At 38.7% G+C, this 16,153-nt stretch overlaps 1 protein-coding gene across 3 annotated transcripts in view; it reads left to right on the top strand.

The window, feature by feature from the left end:
• ABCB11 (ATP binding cassette subfamily B member 11) overlaps positions 1-16,153 on the top strand; it is a 145,502-nt gene that overhangs the window by 126,103 nt on the left and 3,246 nt on the right. For all 3 annotated transcript variants that reach the window (XM_082465330.1, XM_082465331.1, XM_082465332.1), the window contains 8 exons: positions 745-849; positions 937-1,098; positions 3,330-3,533; positions 4,802-5,043; positions 7,776-7,932; positions 9,085-9,282; positions 13,611-13,817; positions 15,167-15,313. In XM_082465330.1, coding sequence (XP_082321456.1) covers positions 745-849; positions 937-1,098; positions 3,330-3,533; positions 4,802-5,043; positions 7,776-7,932; positions 9,085-9,282; positions 13,611-13,817; positions 15,167-15,313 — 1,422 coding nt within the window. The remainder of the gene's footprint in view (positions 1-744; positions 850-936; positions 1,099-3,329; positions 3,534-4,801; positions 5,044-7,775; positions 7,933-9,084; positions 9,283-13,610; positions 13,818-15,166; positions 15,314-16,153) is intronic.

Genomic DNA, 16,153 nt, shown 5'->3' with positions numbered 1-16,153 from the left:
ACCACTTAATATAGACTGAAAAAAAAAACCCACTCATAATTTCCATAGTTTTTTGAGGGGAATGTTTTCAGCTTCTGGTGATTTAGAAGCAACAATTTCAGCCTCTGATGGATGGAAGCTTTTCTGTCCTAAGACAATTCCAGTCAATGCCTTGATAGCTAGTTGCTTTGTGTGTGTGTGTGTGCCAGTTGCTTTTATAATAATGCTATTATTTGTATATATATAAGTAATCTATAAAACTAATAATAGGCTAGGTACCTGAGTGAGAAAGCCATCTTTATTATAGGGGAAAGACATAGGTCATATTGCTTTGAGTTTTGTCCCAGAATAATATTCTCAGATTCTCAAGTAACTTCCCCCCTTTCTTTCCTTCCTCCTTCCTTCTTCTTTTCTTCCTTCCTTTCTTTTTTTTCCTTGCCTTATTATGTAAAGAATTTGAGGCATTTCATCATATTTTTCATCTGTATCGAAGAAAAGCCAATACAATTGCCTACATCAGGCAAAGAAACGAGACAAAAATTCTGTCAGTCATAACCACTGGGTTTTATTCACCAGCCTTCCTTCCCCACAGAGAATTAAGTGCACATGTTCATAGTTAACTCTGGTTTAACGCTAGTATGTTTAAAGTGAACTGCTTTTTAACCCAAAGCCTAAGAGAAATTTCTCTTAAACATATTTGAATTGATTTCTTTTGCTATCGTTTGTTAATACTAAAGTTACTTCCTTGCTTACTGTCTTGCAAAGACTTTTTCAATTCCTGATAAAGAAGAACAAAGGTCACAGATCCATGGTGTGTGCCTGATCTTTGTAGCAATAGGCTGTTTATCTTTTTGCACTCAATTTCTGCAGGTAAGGAATTTTATTTTTCAGTAAGCAATTTAGTTATTTTCCCCCTTCTCCTGGTAAAATACCACTAAAGACTCCTTTATGTTTTAGGGATATGCTTTTGCTAAATCCGGGGAACTCCTCACCAAAAGGCTACGTAAATTGGGTTTCAGAGCAATGTTAGGGCAAGACATTGGCTGGTTTGATGACCTCAGAAATAGCCCTGGAGCACTGACAACAAGGCTTGCTACAGATGCTTCTCAAGTTCAAGGGGTAAGCCGTGGGGGAAACCAGGGATGTAGTAACTGGAGTAGACTTTCTTTCCTTTATGTATTCCAATAATCATGTAATTCCGATAACCACGTACATATTTCCTATGAAACAGGAACTCGCGGGGGTTTACCCCAGAGCTACATTTTCACCCATTTCCAAAGCTGACAAACAGCAGCTAAAGCACACTGTCTCCTAGGTAATGCCCAGAATCAGTGTTATGGCATGAATCAAAATCTGTCAGAGTTTTGCATTTCCTCTGAGTCTGGCAGTTGAGAAGAACTTTCCCTCCTTTCTCAGATCGTTTCGTTTTTTTTTTTTTAGGCCCAGAGGCTCAGATTCCACGAGACTTAATGGCGCCCCCAGAGGGTGTGTGTGGAAAAAAGCCTCCTTCCACAGGCGCCTGGCTTGTAAGTTAGTCTCAGGAAAAGAAGCAGTTCTAAGCAGCCCAGCCGGGAACCTGAGGGAAAGACGGAGATGATTCCTATCTAGAATCCTGACACATTCCAAGGGCTGTCTTTTCTGACTAAGGGAGACTAAGCTGTGGTTTCTAAACCCCAGAACCTGTAGCCTTGTTCAGGAGATTTGCACACGTGTACAAGATGAGGCTACACCTTTATAAAACCAGGCATTTGGGTTAAAGGGATGAGAGTTCAGTTTGCCTCTCAACACCACTGCTCACTTTCCATGAAAATCAGAAAAAGAGGAAAAAGAAAAGTCATGGTTTGTCTGTGAGGCTCTTGGAAGAAAAAACTCACTGGATTTGTAGTGCTGTACTGTATATCTTGACTTCTACCAGTTCAACCAACAATATGAACCATGATATGGAGAATTTCAAAGGAACATGGAATCCTCTTTAAAGGAAAATCCCTGTAAATTTTTCATTTTGATCATTCTAGGCTTTTTCTATTGTATAAATAGAAAAAGTGTTTCCCACAGTCATTGGGTCACACTGTACATATTATTTTGTAATCTTTCTTTTTTCTCCTGAAACAATCTGATGTGAGCCTATTTTGGTCCTTATATATCCTTCTACAATGAATTTTTAAAGAATGCTTAATTCATCATTTTAATATATCATCATTTCTTAAAGAATTCCCCATTTAGGTCCTCCCTCCCCACATAAGCAATTTATATCATTTTGCATCAAGCTTGTGGCATACCCTTGATTATTTTTTTAGTTCTCAAAATATAACCACTGGATCAAAATGTATAGTCATTTTGAAAGGTTTTAATATGCATTGTCTTACTGCTTAAAGTTTTTACCAGTTTTACTCTCAACATTTGCGTATTCTAGTGTCTAGTTCACCTTATTCTTGACCTTAGATTAAATAAATAAGCCATAATCTCATCTCTTCTATTTTTGCAAACTTCAATCTGCAAGGAGCTTTTATAGTTATTTATTATCACTAGAATTAATCTCACACTAACTGGTCTAGCTCTGATACCCATGAAATGAGATTAGTCAATACATGAGCTCCCAAGAAGGTGTGAATAAGATGTACTTTTATTAATTCAGCCTTCAAGTGCATTGGGGGGGTCTCTTTAATTAAAAGACCCTCCTTTTTAAAACATAGAACTACCATATGATCAGTAATTCCACTCCTAGGTATATATCCAAAAGAATTGAAAGCAGTGACACAAACAGATACTTGTACACCCATATTCATAGCACCATTATTCATTATGGCCAAAAGGTGAAAACAACCCAAGTTTTCATCGACAGATCAATGGATAAACGAAACATGGTATATACACACAATGGAATATTATTCGGCTTTAAAATAAATGAAATCCTGATACCTGCTGTAACATGGATGGATCTTGAAAATATTATGCTTGATAAAATAAGCTAGACACAGAGGGATAAATATTGTATGATTCCACTTATATGTGGTACCTAGAATCGGCAAAGTCATAGAGACAGAAAATAGAATAGAGGTTAACAGGTGCTGGCTGGGGAGAGGGAGGAAGGGATGTTAAATTGAATGGGTATAGTTTTTGTTAGGAATGATGAAAAAGTTTCAGGAATAAATGTGGTGAGAGTTACAATTGTGAAGGTATTTGATGCCACTGTCTTGTACATTTAGGAATGGCTAAAATGATAAACATTGTTATGTATATTTTATCAAAATAATTTTTAAAAACCTATCTGTTTGCTACAAAATAGCTTTTTCATGATATTTAGTTAGAGACTGTGTGTCTGAAATTGGCTGATCACTTTTGGTTTGCAGGCTGCCGGCTCTCAGATCGGGATGATGGTCAATGCCTTCACTAACATCACCGTGGCCATGATCATCGCCTTCTTCTTTAGCTGGAAGCTAAGCCTGGTCATAGTGTGCTTCTTCCCCTTCTTGGCTTTATCGGGAGCCATACAGACCAAAATGTTGATGGGATTTGCCACTCATGACAAGCAGGCTATGGAGGTCGCAGGACAGGTAATCTCCCAGACCCACTTTTCAGACTGCTTATGGCTGAGTGGCTGTCAGACTGCTAAGAATGAGGGGTGCAAACAGACTTAAGGAAGCTGTCAGCCTACAAACATTCATGGTTAGAAACTTCCCATTAGCCTTTTTCATATATGCCTCTGATGATATGGGATTGAGCAGGTGTGGAGAAATAGTGGGGAAAACACAGAGGGTTACATGTTCAGTTTCCTGTCAAACAGTTATTTTTTCTACATCTCAATTTGGTGTAGTATTCTCCTTTGCAAGAGAGGATAGTTCACTTTCCTGTCTATTGGTTTTTTTCAGCTTAATGCTTTCTCCAGGTCATGCCACCCACACAGAGAGGAGTTACTATCTTTTTAATGGCACATGCTTTTAACTTTCACACTTCAGTGTCTGCCTGACTTGTGGCAAATATCTTTCCCAAAGAGAACCATGAGGTATATACAGTTTAGGTCTCGAATACACTTAGGTTTTACCTGTGCACTTTTAAGAGTGTGTTGTAATTAAATCTGGTTATCAGAGGTAAATGAAGATATGGTGGCATAGACAGATATCAGGGATAAGGAATCATGCACACACACATAAACACACCCTCACCTTTTAACAAATTTACTATAAACTACGTTTTTTCTCTTTAAAGAGAGAATGTGAACATTGCCCAAGTAGGCAGAAGCCAAAAGAATTCCGTATGCCAATAGTAGGAAGTAGCCCACTTTTGTACCATTTTTAGGATAGGACCCTAATTCAGAAACAGTGGTTATTTACCCTAGAGTAGGGATTGAAACAAATACAAATTCATAGTATAGACTAAAAGATAAACTTCATACTCAGTTTTAATCTATCTTATATAGTATTTGGTCATAATTTTTTAAGAAATAGAATCTAATATTTTAGGTTTATATTATTAAACAATCTTTTTCTCTCAGACGCATCTAAAGATACCATTTTGAACATTTCAAATGAATTCACAAAGATAGCCTTATGTACCGTTTTCCCCCCTCTTCTCTCTTCCTCAACAAGTAGAGGCAACAAAGCCATGTAAGGATCAAGTAGAACTTGTGTTGAACTGATAGAATGTCTCAGGGTCCAGTCAAATTGATCTCCAGCAACTTCTCTGTGTTCCCAGATGATGCCCCCATCTGTGCTGTACACTGCCTTCTGTCATTTACACCAGATCTAATCCATGTAATGGCTGAAAATGTCATGAAAGCAGTTATCTCGCTCTTTTATTTCTAAAACTCTTTTTCATTCTTCAGATTACAAATGAAGCCCTCAATAATATTCGCACTGTGGCTGGGATTGGAAAGGAGAGGCAGTTTATAGAAGTGTTTGAGACTGAACTGGAGAAGCCATACAAGACAGCCATCCGAAAAGCAAATGTTTACGGATTCTGCTTTGGTTTTTCCCAGTGCATTGTGTTTGTTGCTAATTCTGCTTCCTACAGATATGGAGGTTACTTAATTTCCAATGAGGGGCTCCATTTCAGCTATGTGTTCAGGTGAGGACTACGTGGCCAAAGTCATAAAAGATCAGCACTCTAGAGAGGAATAGTCTGGTTCTATCCATTCGCTTCTGCTGCTTAAACCATCCTAAACATGGTGTCTTAAACAGCTCAGATTTATTATTTCTTAAAGATTCTGTGGGCTGTCAGGGTGGTTCTTCTGGACCGGGCTGACTCAGTCAGGCTTCTGAATGCCCTTCTGTCTCCACATGGCCTCTTAGCAGCTGAGCTTGTTTTCTTCACATTGTGCTCTCGGAGTTCCAAGTGCAACAGAAGATTGCAAACCCCAACATGCAAGCACTTGCCAACTCTGCATGCATCACATTTTCTAATATCTCTTTGGCCAAAGAAAGTCATAGGACCAAGTCCAGATTCAGAGAAAAGAGGAACGGACCCCATCTTTTGATGAGAGGATCTGATAAGTGTTTCTCCTTTACTCTCACACGGCTATCACATGGCACTGACACCTGATGGCTGTCCTACAGTTCAATTTATCCTGACACTATTTACCTGGAGATAGCGTTGGGTCCTCCCACAGGTTAAGGGCTCAGTCCTACAAGACTGCCCCTCCCCCAACCCTCCATACCAAAGCAAGTCCAGGTCATCACCTGTGCTTCTGACCAACAAGCTGTAGACCCAAGGTTCCCATGACCTCGTCCTCAGCTTTGATTAATATGCTAGAGTGGCTCACAGAACTCAGAGGAACATTTACTTACTAGATTACCTGTTTATTACAAAAGGATACAACTCAGGAACAGCCAGATGGAAGAGATGCATAGGGTGTGGTATGTGGGAAGGGCTTGGAGTTTTCATACCCTCCCCAGGAATGCCACTCTCCTCAACTCTCCACGTGTTCACCAGCCCAGAAGCTCTCTGCACTCTGTCTTTTGGGTTTTTATGGAGGCTCCATCACGTAGACCTGACTAATTAAATCATTGACCATTGTCGATTGAACTCAATCTCCAGCCTCTCCCCTCCCCTGAGGTTGGGGAAGGGACTGAAGTTCCACCCCTCTAATCGCATGGTTGGCTCTCCAGGCAACCAGCCCCATCCTTAGGTTATCTAGAGTTTTTACCGAAGTCACTTCATTAACATAACAAAAGACACCTCGGTCCTCTCAAAACTTGGGAAATTCCAAGGGTTTAGGAGTCTGTGCCAGGAACTGACAAAAGACCAATATAGTTTTCTTATCATAAGTCACAATATCGCAGAGGAATAAAAAAAATCATATTGCAAAAGGGTTTGTATAGAGTAATAGGACAAATTAAGCATTTTCACAATCTACCGTACTGGTTAATGCTGAGAAAATCTAAAGTCCTTGAATAAGATGGTTCCTAGAACTACCTTATTTGAACTCTACTTCTTGTAAAGAAGGCACATGTCTAGCTGACTCTCCCTAGGTAGAGACAGCAAAGACTAGTGAGGGGAATTTTGTTCTTTTGTTTATAGCTGGAGTCTGCTCTTCTAATAAGGTTAGCTTTGAGTCCAGTTTCTCACATTTCCAGACACCTAAGGGTGTCAGGGTACCAAGGGACTGGGTGCACATGCATATGGGTGTGGTGTGATGGGGCAGGGAACCTTGGAAGGATGAGGGGGAGACGGTCTGAGAAAGCCTCGGAGGACATTAGGAAAATCGGCCCTAAAAGACATCTCTTCTCCAGCCACGAGTTCTGTCTGCTCGCCCTCTATCTTCTTCTAGAAATATAGAAGAAATTTTTTTCTCTTGCCCCACTATGCCCACCTCAACCAGGAAAGTCTCCTTTCTAAATTTTTGCGTATGTAGAGCTACTAACCCCAAATCAGAAATCACAAACTCTTGACTTGTTTAGTTTATGTAAGACTTTTGAAGAATTATTTGCCAATGTGTAAAAATTGGGACACTACAGAAAGCTCCCAATTTCTGGCTTCTCTTTAAAAAATGAAAGATGACCTTTCATCATTTCCTATTTTATTCTGGGTGCTTGTCATAGCTTTAAGTTTTGGACTGGGCTCCTAGAGATGTCTGGCTTTGCCAGTCTGGCCTAAAACAATTTCTGCTTATAAACTGAGCAGTAAAACACACAGAGACACCCCACCCCACCCCGACTGAGGCAGGCCCCATGGTGCATTGCAGTGCAGGTGGACAACTTCGGGGGGCGCCCCTCGCAGCATGGTCTATAGAGCAAAAGGGCTATCTCTTATCATGTTTATCATTCATTTATTTATTCACTTATTTGCTCGTTAATTATGCACACATTGAGGCTGGGACAAGTAGAAGGATACAGGCAATTGCATCATGCTGTCTGAATCATGAATTACATGCTTGCTTGGTACAGAATTGATGCTTATATCGCCAATCATTGTCTTTTACACATTAATCATAGATTCATAGAATGTTAACATTGTAAAAATGCAACCCAATCCGGTGGGTGATCTTTCAACCTCCCTCCTTTTTTTTTTTTTCTAAGAAGTCTTTTTTTCTCAAACAAATTTTTTTTAAAAGGCTGTTGTAGTTGAAGCAGGGTTTGGAGATCTGAGCCCCCCTTTTTCAATCCTCCCCTCACCCTTTCTTCTTAGAACACAATTTGAAAAAGGCTAATCTCTCCAATCTCCCATTCCCAGACAAGTCTAAAGAGACCTGCTCAAGGCTGCTCGGTCCTTTCCAGGGCTAGACCCCCAAACTCCTGCCTCTTAGGCCGTCACACCAACCACACCGCGCCCTTTCTACCTGGGTGTCTGTCCAACTACAGGGTGATCTCTTCAGTTGTACTGAGTGCGACAGCTCTTGGGAGAGCCTCCTCTTATACGCCAAGTTATGCCAAAGCTAAAATCTCAGCCGCACGCTTTTTCCAACTGCTGGACCGACAACCCACAATCAATGTGTATAGTAGTGCGGGTGAAAGATGGGTAAGTATAGAGGGGTAAGAGGGCAGTGGGGGAGGCTTGTGCTTCTGCGTGTGTGCAGAGCAGTCACTGGGGCTGGTTATTCAAGACCACTTATCTTCTAAATTCTGCAGTATATGGGTGAACTCATATGCCCTCAGAATGGACAGACAGTAGATTTACAAATGTAAAGGAATGAAGTACCTTAGCATTAAAAATTCTTCATAAAGCTGGAACTTGAATAAGGCAATGATATCCAGTGAATACTTGTTTTATAGTACACAGGTACTAAAAAACACACTTAGTTCCGGAATGAATGAAGCTACATGTCTTTTGCGACCTACCCAACCACCAAGATTTCTACTGATATCCTGGTACGGAATGTAGAAAAACCAGTTTCTCCTGTCCAATAATACTGATTTAATTCATGTTTATCTGTGTTCCACATGAGCTCATGTGGACTCCCAGAAAATTAATTTGATCTCAATGAAATATCACTTTTTCTAATTGATAGTCCCTACAGGTGTTTTTAAATCTTCCCTGCCTAATTTTTAATATCCCAGTATGTTCAAGAGAGCCAAAAACCCCTAAACCCCAGTAAAGTCAACTAAATTCAGAAATCTTTTAAAATTGGTCAAATGCCCTATTTCTCCTTCAGCTCAATAAAAGGTAAGTCTCTGTGTGGCTTATTAAATGTCTATCCATTTCTAGAGTTCACACGTCAGAGAGTACAACTCAAGGTATTTCACCTTTGCAATTCAGGGCTCGAGTAACTTTCTGTGTAAGTCATTTCAAGTGTAATGCTATTATTTTAAATCTCTGGGGGAACAGAGCTGTAGGAATTTGCACAGTTACTGTCTTCTGTGATGTAATCATATCCTGTATTTTCTTCCATGCAGAATGTCAAAGAATGGGTGACAAGGAAATCCCCTTAGGTTAGAATGGGAATAAGAGATCAAATATCTTTAAATTCAATGCTCAAGCCTCCTTTTATTCTACATCTGCTGGAATAGGGACTAGAATGCCATTTCATTAAGTTGCTGTCTTTATACTTTGCACTTCGGCAGCTCGGTGTTGAAGGTATCTTAAGCAAGGATTTAAAACTCAGGCTTATGTGCATTTTCTATAGTCTAGATTCTAGTAGAGCATATATAATTCTAATCTTCCCGTCCACAGGACAACTTCCAGGGGCAGGTTGACTTTGTTGACTGTAAATTTACATATCCTTCCCGACCTGATATACAAGTTCTGAATGGTCTCTCAGTGTCTGTTGGTCCAGGGCAAACCCTGGCATTTGTTGGAAGCAGTGGATGTGGTAAAAGCACCAGTATTCAGCTGTTGGAACGTTTCTATGATCCTGACCAAGGGAAGGTGGTAAGCAATGCAAAATTGTCAATGCATTTGAGAATTTTGCTTTCTGCAGAGTATCTCCAACCCCTAAAAGTCATCTTCAAGGTTGTGTCTTGCCAGACTCATTCCAAAGCGCTTGCCTTGGACAGTATTTTCCAGTTCCAGTCATTTGCTGGTTGACCTGATTCTACCTCACAATTTCTAACATATTCTTCCCAGTTCCAGATGGTCTGCTGACCAGTTAGGCAAAGAAAACTGCAAAGCTGGAGATGAGTGTACTTAACGGAAGCATTCACTTACCTGTAAATGGGGCAGAAAGTGCAGACTAATCAGGAAACTAATGACTGGGAATGGAAAAAGTGGGGGTGATAAGAAACACAATGATAAATGAGTAAGAAAGGGAATTTAGTATGAAAAATCTGAGACAATCCTGGTTCAAGAAGCTAAAGTCTAAATAATATAAGGACCTCAAATTGGTAGTCATATGCCATAAATCTTTGGTAAGGATGTTTGAAAAATTGGTGGTTTGCTTTGTTGCTTATTTCCACAGAATTTCTTCCTCTTTTCTCTTCTTTTCTTTTTCCTTTCTATTTTTTCCAAATAATATATGCAGAGGAGCACAAAGTAGAATAAGAAAGATTTGTTTAAAAAAACAAAACAAAACCAACCCCTTATTCCACCCTTTCCACCCCCCATTCTCCATTTTTCTGCTCAAAGGCAACTATCTTTAACCACTTTATGTTTTTAGATCTCCCAATGATTACCTCAAAGTCCCTAAATAATATGCTTATGCTGCTGTTTCACGATTTAACGAATTTAGACCCTCTGTTGATTTATTCTCAAGAGATGGAAATTTAGCTTACCCTCACTTCTCCCCCTCCTTTTACCCACCTCCTCCCAATATGGTTACATTACTTTAAAAAGTTCTTTTATTTGTAAATTTAATTAATACACTTCTGTTTCTTTTCCATCACCTATCGATAACATCTCTTGAATTCTCATTTTCTAAGATGAGAATATTAGCAATTCTACCTCTATTTTCACCTATTCCTCCCTCCTTTTACCTCTCAAGTCCTAATAACTATACTTTTATATCATCTTTTTTTTCTTTAATTGGAGTATAATTGCTTTACAATGTTGTGTTAGTTTCTGCTGTACAATGAAGTGAATCAGCTGTATGTATACATACATCCCCTCCCTCTCGGACCTCCCTCCCTCCCCCTCCCCCACCCCACCCCCCCATCTGGGTCATCACAGAGCACCGAGCTGAGCTCCCTGTGCTATACAGCAGGTTCCCACTAGCTATCCGTTTTACACATGGTAGTGTATTTATGTCAAACCTAATCTCCCAATTTGTCCCACCCTCCCCTTCCCCCACTGTGTCCACATGTCTTTTCTCTACATCTATGTCTCTATTCCTGCCCGACAAATAGGTTCACTATTTTTCTAGATTCTACATATATGCGTTAATATACGATATTTGTTTTTCTCTTTCTGCCTTACTTCACTCTGTATGACAGACTCTAGGTCCATTCACATCTCTACAAATGACCCAGTTTCATTCCTTTTTATGGCTGAGTAATATTCCATTGTATATATGTACTACATTTTAAAAAAAGAATATGAAATGCTTACCTTTTGTTTATAACATTTATTATCTTTCATGCTTTTACTCTAGGTTGATTCTAAAAGTTGAAAATCTATTAACAACTTTTATTATGGCTAAGTAAATATTGTTCATCTCATAGTTAAGTAGTGAGGTACATTAGCATTACATTTTTCTTTCTTGATTGTTTTTCTGAAAGACTCTTTTTTCTTGCATTCTCTGCCTTTATAAAATCTTTAGTTTCTTCCAATGTCTCTCTCCTGATATCTATTCTGAGGAACCTGCTTCTTTCCCTTATTTCTGCCACTGCCTGGACTAATTACATCCTACACCTGCTGAACAACTGTCAGCCTATGAGTTTCCTGCAGTATCTTTTGGATTAGATCCATTATTTCCTAGTTCCCATATCTTCCTCTTTCTTTGGTTTTCCATCTCATTTTGTTGGAGTGCATCTTCAAGTAGTTTTCTAAGAAATGATTCAGAGGTGTGGGTCTGATTGATTATTCAATCCTTTTTTTTGAAAAAGGACTTTCTGATATCCCTGAATAGTATAATCTTCATTGCAATGAGGATAGATAACATGATGAGAAATGCTGAAAGAAACTTGAAAGAGGCAACTAAAGTTTCCCTTGCATAAAGCAAAACAAGAAAACAAGCAAACAGATAGTGGTAAAATCCAGGAAATTATGAAAATAAGGAGTAAGAGTTGATTATCTGTAGTTTATAATCACTTTTATTAATTTTAGGTATAGAGATTTTAATTTGTTTGAAAGTATTTGGTGATTGATGAATCTAGAAAGTACATTGCACTGGGGGTCTGATCTCTACAAAGGAGAGGATCCAGTTTCCCCAAATGTCAGATCTTTCATGTCTATCACCCAGGTAGACTGTGAACTACATGACATGTAGGGACCTGAATCCTTCATGTTTGACTTCTTCAACATTAACATGTATATTAAGTATATTTCTCTGAATGTACTCAGTGAATGTTCTGGTCGCAGGTAGAAAGCAATGCCCATGAAGAAATCAATATGATTCCTTGCATTTCATAGACACAATATATTTTGTTACATCATCGTAAAATGTTTCTACAAACATTTTTCAGTAGGAAAAATACCACCTTTAATGCAATTTTTAAAAATCCTCTTTGCTCTTAAGGAAGCTAACAAATGCAGACATTCAACGTTTTCAACATTTAATTGGGTACCTATGATGTGCCCAGCACTGCATTAGGCCCTATGGGAAATTCTAAAGAGCATGAAGCATGTCTTATGTCTTCTAGGAGCTTACAATACTAGCATATAGACAACAATTAGCAAACAGCTCCAGTATTTAATTGTTAAATCATGCTTTGCAGTCTATAAGTACTATGGAAAATGCATAGAGGAAGATGAGCGAGGGCTAATTGTTGAAGAATGCCTTATATTTTTTCTAGTAGTGTTTGTTTTTTACACTGCCAAAAAATTATCTAAAACATCATATATTGACACCATTTAATATGATCTTTTTCTGAAATCATGGGGCCAAATACTTTACAGTATTATAGTATGTGAGACATACTGTACCTTTACTATTCTAAGGCTTTTAAGTGAAAGAGCTCAAATGGTAGACATATGAGTTCCTGTAATTAACTGCCTAGGTAGATCATGAGTTCCTAAAAAACAGAGATTATTTTTTCTTTCTTTCTTTATTATTGTTTTAACATCTTTGTTGGAGTATAATTGTTTACAATGGTGTGTTAGTTTCTGCTTTATAGCAAAGTGAATCAGCTATACATATACATATATCCCCATATCTCCTTCCTCTTGCGTCTCCCTCCCACCCTCCCTATCCCACCCCTCTAGGTGGTCACAAAGCACCGAGCTAATCTCCCTGTGCTATGCAGCTGCTTCCCACTAGCTATCTATTTTACATTTGGTAGTATATATAAGTCCCTGCCACTCTCTCACTTCGTCCCAGCTTACCCTTCCCACTCCTCGTGTCCTCAAGTCCGTTCTCTATGTCTGTGTCTTTATTCCTGTCCTGCCCCTAGGTTCATGAGAACTTTTTTTTTTTTTTTTTTAGATTCCATATATATGTGTTAGCATACAGTATTTGTTTTTCTCTTTCTGACTTACTTCATTGTGTATGACAGGCTCTAGGTCCATCCACCTCACTACAAATTATTTTTTCTTTATATAGCATACAAAAGACTGTCTAGCATGGTGCCTTTGTGGCAGGTAATTCAATAAATGTTTGTTGGTTGACTAAGTAAACAAATATACTTCTTTCTTACTGGGGTCTGTTATCTCAATTATTCAGAGGTTAGTATCAGTGAAATCAAGGAAACAGGTTTGATTCTTACATTGTCCAATAGCTTTACATAGGAAACCCCATTTCATAACCCATGGAGTCTCAAAATTGAGCAATTCTGTGTACTTGGAGAGGATGTGCTGCACCAAAGGATAAGGGGAAGTTTTTTTTTTTTAACTAGATACTGTCTGGAGTGCCTTTCCTGTTTGTATAATACTACCTGTAGAACTAGAGTTTGGGAAACAAACAACCATGTCTGATCACAACTTTGACACCACTTCTGGCAGACACCACCTCCAGAGGTCAAAGGCAACATAATTTATTTCCAAGAGTCCTTGGATTGTTGTCTCTTAAGCAAAGCAAATATCTTGCATAACACTAACTCTAGGATACAAACTTTCCTCACTGCTGGAATTCTAAAACTCAGTGCCCTGGTTGTCACCTCTATTGGCAGATGATAGATGGGCATGACACCAAAAATGTAAATGTCCAGTTTCTCCGCTCGAAGATTGGAATCGTTTCCCAGGAACCAGTGTTGTTTGCCTGTAGCATAGTGGACAATATCAAGTATGGAGACAACACCAAAGAAATCCCCACAGAAAAAGTCATAGAAGCCGCAAAGCAGGCTCAGCTGCATGACTTTGTCATGTCCCTTCCAGAGGTGGGTACCAAGTCAGAGTCATTCCCTATGGCAGATGGGGAGGGAGAGAGGTAGAATGACTAAAAAGTATTATGATTGTGGCTCAAGGAGAAGGTCAAAGGCAACACAACTTATTTCCCAGTGCCCTGAAATCGTCTCAGTCTTTTACGCAAAATATATGTCCTTCATCAACATAAACTTTAGTTTTGGAAAGTAGTATATTATCCAACGCAAAGGATGCTCTATTACTTGTTGTAAGTAAAGCAGTACCACATTGAGCATCAGCTTAGCATAACGGAAAAAAATCCTGAGATTTGGAACAGACATTGATTTGAATCCAAGCTTGGCCACTTTCTAGTGTAAAGTTACTTCTGTAACAATTACTTTTCTGAGACTCAGTCATCTACAAAATGCAAAAAATAACTTAGAATGAGAGAGCACACATAATAGCCTCACAAAGAAAGCTGCTGCTGTTACTATTGTCATCATGATCATTTCATTACTTGGCAGCAACTCCTGTGTGTGGTGGGTAAGTTGCATTTGCCTTGGAATGCCTCACTTTCCCAGAGCCAAGTTTGAATGTAGTGTGATATTGACTCTGCATTTTTCCATCCACCAAGGGTCTCTCTTGGTGGTTGGTCACTAAGAAAATTAAGACATGGAAACTGAAAAATAGTAATAGGGAGAAAATGATTTCTGTAAACATTAAATGATAAGCTGGCTAGAATAGTTAGTACAATACCTGATGCATAGTAAATACTCTGTGAATGTAACTGTTTTTTACATAGGCGTCAGGTAGGGATTTTCCTTCATAATTTCATCTAAAACAACAAATATGTTAACTAGTTATTAATATCTGCATTTTTCAGATGAGTTTGCAGCTCACAGAAATTTAAATAATTTGTTCATGATCACAGAGCTGGTATGCAGCAAGAGTGAAGATTGAAAGTTAGGCTTGTGTTCCAGAATGATGCTACCTCAACAAGAGAATGGACCAGGAGATCTCTTGAAGGCCCTTCTATGCCTAGGATCATTCTGTCTTGGAAAGATCTTCCAGACAGGAGTTTGGAAATCAGGGAATCTTAAATCAGGGAAGATCTCATACGCAAGGAGAAAGAGATCAAAAATACAAACCTAAAAGAAATGCAGAGAAAGGGATACAAAGTCCCCGTGTTTCCCAACATGAAAGGTCATAAAACGCCATGTTTTTTTTAATATTCCTAAATGGATTTGACATCCTTTATACAAATTATTCCCAATTTCACAAAAAACAAATTGTTTAAACCCTCAGAGGGGTCATTGATGTGGGCTCCATACAGCATAGGAGCAATGGCTGTTTCTGGTTCTCAAACTTACCATATTTTCTCCAGAAATATGAAACTAATGTTGGGTCCCAGGGGTCTCAACTCTCTCGAGGGGAAAAACAACGCATTGCTATTGCTCGGGCCATCGTACGAGATCCTAAAATCTTGCTACTAGATGAAGCTACTTCTGCCTTAGACACAGAAAGTGAAAAGGTAGGTATTGATTTTCTAAAGTCTTAGATCATTGTAAATGAGTTTTTTGCTGTAATATTTGTCCTTATAAAATGGCAGTATTGTTAATTTTCTGATTCATTAATAGTAGAAATTGCCACTTCTTTGCGGCACCCAAAGACAATAGTCTAGAGAAAGTGATTTTAAAATAGGATTGCTTCAAATAAAAAAATTTTTTTCACTTTAAAATAAGAATTCTTTTTAAGATTGTTTAGGCTAGGTGACACTTTTTTCATGGGCAAATAATGAGCTTTCTTAAATAAAATAAAATAATCCAGGCCATCTGATAGGCATTTCATATTTTATAGTTCTAAAGTTCCATGGCAGAGCAGGTGGGAAGCATACAACACAAAGTTAGAGGCGGTATCTGATGTGCAGTTTGCATGAAAGGAAATGTAATTGGGCAAAACACAATTATGAAACTTACCATTTAAAATTAACTCCTTAAAAGTCAGGATTCTGTTTTGGAGAGAGCTAAAATGTCCTCAATGAAGGACAGTATCAGGAGTGACCGTTTAACTGTTACCTTACATTGTTTCCTTGGTTTCATTTTAGCAAACTAGACCCTCAAGTATTGTAAAATTACCTTGTGATCTTGTAGTTTGGTTCATTCTGGCTTCACTGAAATTTTTCAGCTTGTAGACTGCAATTTAAGTCACTGATGCATTGCATTCAGCGAATATTTATTTAATCCTCTCTCTCCTGTCAAGCCTTCGGGTTTAACCCCTGAATATAGAGATGTTAATCAGGTGGTATGAAATAGAACTCTCGCGATGGTGGGCCAGGGAACAAGCGTGCGTCTTTGCATCAACTTTTCATCTT

This window comes from Balaenoptera physalus, assembly GCF_965194825.1.
Source record: "Balaenoptera physalus genome assembly, chromosome: 6".
Taxonomy (NCBI): Eukaryota; Metazoa; Chordata; class Mammalia; order Artiodactyla; family Balaenopteridae; genus Balaenoptera; species Balaenoptera physalus.
The sequence above is the reverse complement of the archived record's forward strand: the minus strand, read 5'-3'. Positions and strand labels throughout refer to the sequence as shown.